Genomic DNA, 5,890 nt, shown 5'->3' on the forward strand with positions numbered 1-5,890 from the left:
ATTACCATCCAAGGTAAACTCTTACTACATCAGCTCACGAGCGACGCCAACGATTGGGATGCTCCCCTACCATCTGAAAAGGAAGCAGAATGGATTGCTTGGAGAGATTCACTGCAAGATCTCGAACAGTTTCAAACCCCTCGAGCATACACCACATCTTCCCTTGCAGAGATCCACATCTTTTCAGACGCTTCCATAAAGGCCATTGCAGCTGTGGCATACCTTAAGGTGGTGGATGTTGAGGGAAAATGCCAAATTGGTTTAATAATGGGTAAAGCCAAGCTAGCGCCCATGTCAGTTCACACTGTTCCCAGGCTTGAGCTAGGTGCTGCCGTTTTGGCAGTGGAGATTGCTGAGCTGGTTGTGAATGAACTGGACATCAACCCCAACAGTCTGAAGTTCTATACCGACAGTAAGGTGGTGTTGGGGTACATCTATAATGAAATCAGGAGGTTTTATGTATACGTCAGCAACAGAGTGGAACGGATAAGAAAATCCACACGACCTGAACAGTGGCATTATGTTCACACAGGTCAGAACCCTGCAGATGTTGCTACCAGGTCAGTGTCTTCAGCCCAACTCTCCAACACCAACTGGCCCACCGGCCCAGATTTCCTGTTAAATCTTGTGGAGACAGACAAGGCAGAGGAGACATCCTATAACCTCATCGATCCAGAATCTGATCTGGAGGTCCGATGCCATGCTAACACAGCCACAGACTCCCACCAAGGTATTGGTTCACATCGCTTTGAAAGGTTTTCCAAGTGGCAACCCCTTGTCAGAGCTATGGCTTCCCTCATCCACATCATTCACACCTTTAAGTCTAAGAAGGATAACAGCACACAAGGTTGCAATGGTTGGCATTACTGTTCAAAAGCCCACACAGTTGAAATACTGTCACAAGCAAAGGCTGTCATTATCAGATGTGTACAAAGGGAAGTATACCAAACTGAGGTGTCCTGTCTAGAGAAAGGAAGGATCATTCCCAAAAACAGTTCCCTAAAGAAGCTCAATCCGATCCTTGATGTTAATGGACTCTTGAGAATAGGAGGCCGGCTTCAGCATGCTCCACTTGAGATAGAGGGGAAACACCCTCTCATCATTCCTGGTCGCAGCCATGTTGCGAGCTTACTTGTAAATCACTACCATGAGAGAGTTAGACATCAAGGCAGAATCTTCACCGAGGGAGCTATCCGCACAGATGGTATCTGGATTGTGGGAGTTAAGAGATGCATTGCCAGCAATCTGCATAAATGTGTCACATGTATCAAACTCCGTGGAAAGACAGCAGAACAGAAAATGGCAGATCTTCCATCTGATCGTCTCAGCACAGAACCCCCTTTTACAAACGTGGGTTTGGATGTGTTTGGCCCCTGGAATATCTCCACTCGCCGTACCCGAGGAGGTGCAGCGAATAGCAAAAGGTGGGCTGTATTGTTCACATGCCTAAGCATACGTGCTGTTCATATCGAGCTGATTGAGTTGATGGACACATCAAGCTTCATCAATGCTCTACGACGCTTCTTTGCAGTGCGTGGTCCAGTAAAGGTGACTGTGACTGTGGGACGAATTTTAAGGGAGCCTGCAAAGAGCTGCAAATCATCCTACAAGATGAGAATAACATCTCAAAGTATCTTAATGAGGAAGGATGCACGTGGCTTTTCAACCCACCCCACTCTTCCCATAGGGGGGGGGAGTGTGGGAAAGAATGATCGGGGTTTCAAGACGGATCCTTGACTCCATGCTTTCTCAGACTAGCTCCTCGCATCTTACTCACGAAGTGCTTTTGACTCTTATGGCTGAGGTTACCGCAATAATAAATGCAAGACCTCTCCACCTATCTCAGCTGATGCAGAATCACCCTTTCTTCTGACCCCAGCCACGATCCTGACACAGAAGGTCTGCACCACTTCTCCTCCACCAGGATCCTTTGAAAATGCAGATCTATATCGTCAGCAGTGGAAAAGAGTCCAGCATTTGGCAAATGCCTTTTGGGAGAGATGGAGACAAGAACATCTTTCTACTCTACAGAGCCGAAGCAAGTGGCAAGACAGTCAGCCCAATGTCAAGGAAGGAGACTTGGTGCTGCTCAGAGACTCTCAGGTGAAAAGGAACCAATGGCCCATGGCTCTCGTTACCAAGGCTCACCCTGATGACGATGGTAGGGTCAGGAAGCTTGAGCTGAAGGTTACCAAAGGAGAGACTATTAAGACCTTCCTCAGGCCGGTAACTGAAGTAGTGGTGCTTATGCCATCCGAACCAACAGGGGGCGCTGACCTGTGCGTGGCTGCCCAGCCTGCAGCTGTCTGTCTTTTCATCTTTTTTTTATTTTTAGTTAGTTAAAGTGTTTTTGTTTCTGGAGTTCTAGACTTTTTTATGTGGGGGGTGGGGGGGGGGGGAAGGGGGAAACTACCTTTCAGGGTCCCTACCTGGTCGGAGAGGCAGCTTTTCTCCGGGCTGCAGCTTCGACCCGTCCTCGCGGCCTACCAGCGGGCCTGGAGCGGCGTTTCCTGTCGGGCACTGCCCAGAACCACGGCTTCAGCAGCGGCACAGCGCTGGAGCGCTATCGCGGAGCGGGCGATGCCTTGCCCGGGTCGCCGCGCTGGAGCTCCGGTGAGCTGAAGACCGCCGGGAACAACATCGCGGAGCTGCGGGACTGTGGAGCGACCAGCTGCGGGCGGTGGCGCCGAACTGTACACCGGGAGCCTGGGATCTCTAGATGAGATCGCCAGTAGTGGAGCTCCAACCGGCGCGGCCTTATTGGCTTCGGAAGCCGCGGCCTCCAGTACGGAAGCGGCCGTTCCAGGTGTCCCAGGCCGCCGAGAGGATTCCCCCGACGCCGGAGCAACATCACCCGGCGAGAACGGCCAGGAACATCGGGCCTCCGTAGAGGCAACTGTGGAGGCCTCAATAGGCCCGACTATGGGTGGACAGGGGATGGGGACTGGACTTTGTGCCTTCCCTCATGGTGGGAGCCATTGTGGGGGGATGTTCTTTATGTTTAATCTCTTATTAATGTTATGTCTGTATTCCTTCTTTATGTGCTGCACTGGCAAGAAGCATTTCACTACACCTAGGTGTATGTGACTAATAAATAACCTTTGACCTTTGACCTAAGCCTCTACCATGGACAGTTCCTTGCTTATTTTGTTACTTGGTTGTAAATAGTTTGTAACTGACTGTAATCAGAGAATTGGTAGTGGTATTGTGATGTTACATGTAAGCAAAGTGTATTTTAGCCCCTCCTAGTGGTTGCTTAAAAGATTGCGGCCACCTAAATTCACTCTTGTTCTCCATTCGTTGCTTGTGATCACATGATTGGACTCATGGATGAGACAGGCCATTTTGTATTGGGACCAGGACAGCAATGTGATCTGAAGCCCTCTCTGTTAAATCCATTGCCATCTGCCCGTGTTGAGCCTTGGAGAAGCTTTGTTGTAAGTTTACATTTCATGTTTCTTGTTGAGGGATGACTATTGATGCATATTATGTAATGTTAAGTAGCTATTTGTGTATTTACTTCATCTTTTACATGGTTTAAGGAAGTTTTCTTCTGTCTTTAATTTCAGTTTCACAAAAAAGAGTTATGGAAGCATTGTAAAAAGCAAGTTCATGAAGACAAACAAATAAATGAAATTCAACTTTATTTCCACGTCTAAGTCATCACTTAACCCTTTCAGTGCCAAGTACACCTGTTTAGCTATCTGTCACTTTGTGTACAGCCACACATGCAAGGGGACAGAATAGGGGTGATCGGCAGATGTGGAATAAGTGACAGACGCTAGAGAAAATAAGGAGATAAAAGGGGTGAGGAGAGAGGAATGTGTACGTGCAACTTTAAGGGACATTGGTCAGGTAGCAATTGGAGTATTGCATACAATTCTGGTGGAGGCTTTGGGGAAGGTGCAGAGATGGTTAACCAGAATGGTTTAAAAACAAGGAACTGCAGATGCTGGTTTATAAAATAGGACACAAAGAGCTGGAATAACTCAGCGGGACAGGCAGCATCTCTGGAGAGAAGGAATGGGTGACTGAAGAAACGACCCGAAACGTTACCAATTCCTTCCAGCGCCTATCCAAGTGGCGGTGTATCAGCAGGCTGGAGGAGCGGTCAAAGCCCTTGCCACAGAGCGGGCAGGTGAAGGGGCGCTGGCCGGTGTGGACTCGCCGGTGCTCCAGCAGGTGGTCAAGGCGGATGAAGCCCATACCACAGAACGGGTAGGGGAAGGGATGCTCCCGTCCCCAGCTCAGCCGGTGCTGCTACAGACTGGACATGCGGATGAAACCCTTGCCATACTCAGCGCACACAAAGGCTCCCTCTCCGGTGTGTATCCGCTGATGTTCCCGCAGCCCCCTTGCTCTCGTCACAGTGGCAGCAGCTACTCGCCGGCGTGGGTCCGCCGGTGTTGCCGCAACCCCCGCGAGCTCTCAAACGCCTCACCGCAGTACGGGCAGTCGTAGGGCTGGCCACTGGTGTGCACGCGCTGATGTGACATGTCGTGGGAAGCCATGGCAAAGCGTTCTCCACACACCGGGCTGGGGACGGGATGGTCGCCGGCGTGCACCCGCTGGTGGGACAGCAGCTTGGTGGAGCTGGTGAAGCCCTTGCCGCACTGGGCACAGGTGTAGGGGCGCTCGCCGGTATGGATGCGCTGGTGCATCAGCAGCTGATAGGATTGGGTGAAGCCCTTGCCACACTGGGCGCAGGTGTAGGGGCGCTCGCCGGAGTGGGTGCGCTGGTGCATCAGCAGGTGACAGGACTGGGTGAAGCCCTTGCCGCACTGGGCACAGATGTAGGGGCGCTCACCGGTGTGGGTGCGCTGGTGGTTCAGCAGTTGGGTGGAGCGGGTGAAGCCTTTGCCGCACTGGGCGCAAGTATAGGGACGCTCGCCGGTGTGGATGCGCTGGTGCATCAGCAGGTGACTGGATTGGGTGAAGCATTTGCCGCACTGGGTGCAGGTGTAGGGACGCTCGCCGGTGTGGGTGCGTTGGTGGTACTGCAGGCTGTCGGAGCGGGTGAAGCCCTTGCCGCAGTCGCTGCAGGTGTAGGGCCGCTCCCCGGTGTGGGTGCGCTGGTGGGACAGCAGACTGGTGGAGTGGGTGAAGCCCTTACCACACTGGGTGCAGGTGTAGGGACGCTCACCGGTGTGGGTGCGCTGATGCACCCACAGGTTTCTGGACTGGGTGAAGCCCTTGCCGCAGTCACTGCAGGTGAAGGGCCACTCGCCGGTGTGCAGGCGCCTGTGCTGCTTCAGGTCTGGCGACGACTTGAAGTCTTTTCCGCAGTCGGAGCAGGTGAAGGGCCGCTCACCGCTGTGCACCCGCCGGTGCTCCTGCAGCCCATACAACCGGGTAAAGCTCTTGCCGCAGGTGGAGCAGCCATAGAGCTTCTCGCCAGTGTGCACCCACCGGTGGATCTTCAGGTCATTCGCCGTCTTGAAACTCTTGCCACAGTCGGAGCAGGTGAAGGGCCTCTCGCCGGAGTGCACGCGGTTGTGCCGCAGCAGGCTAGCGTTGCGGGTGAAGCTCTTGCCGCACTCCGAGCAGTCGAAAGGGCGTTCACCCGTGTGCACCCGCCGGTGGGTCTCCAGCAGGCACGGCTTCTGCCAGGCCTTGCCACACACTTCACACTCATAACGCTTCTCCTTGTTGTGCCCCATCATGTGGTCCTCCATCAAAGCTCAGCCCACACACCGAGCAGATGGGTGGGGGGGGGGGTCTCACCGGCACCCTGACCACCCTCAATGGTCGCTCGCGTCTCCGTCTCTCCGTCCACAGCAACGGCTCCTAAACCCTGCAGGAGGGGAACACAGAGGGTCAACAAGCAGGCAAACAGGACATTACTAGCACATATTGGATGCGTTTATGAAGGAGGAAACTATTATATAAT

General features: G+C 53.0%; 1 protein-coding gene across 1 annotated transcript; it reads right to left on the reverse strand.

Annotated features, from left to right (window-relative positions):
* Positions 1–3,948: 3,948 nt before the first annotated feature.
* Positions 3,949–5,630, reverse strand: LOC116980863 (gastrula zinc finger protein XlCGF52.1-like; the record flags this gene model as incomplete). The annotated part of the gene is made up of 1 exon (XM_033033479.1): positions 3,949–5,630. A coding segment is annotated over one exon (1,251 nt), but the record flags the coding sequence as incomplete, so codon positions are not given.
* Positions 5,631–5,890: the final 260 nt, after the last annotated feature.

Source organism: Amblyraja radiata, chromosome 14 (genome assembly GCF_010909765.2).
Source record: "Amblyraja radiata isolate CabotCenter1 chromosome 14, sAmbRad1.1.pri, whole genome shotgun sequence".
In the NCBI taxonomy this organism is placed as follows: domain Eukaryota; kingdom Metazoa; phylum Chordata; class Chondrichthyes; order Rajiformes; family Rajidae; genus Amblyraja; species Amblyraja radiata.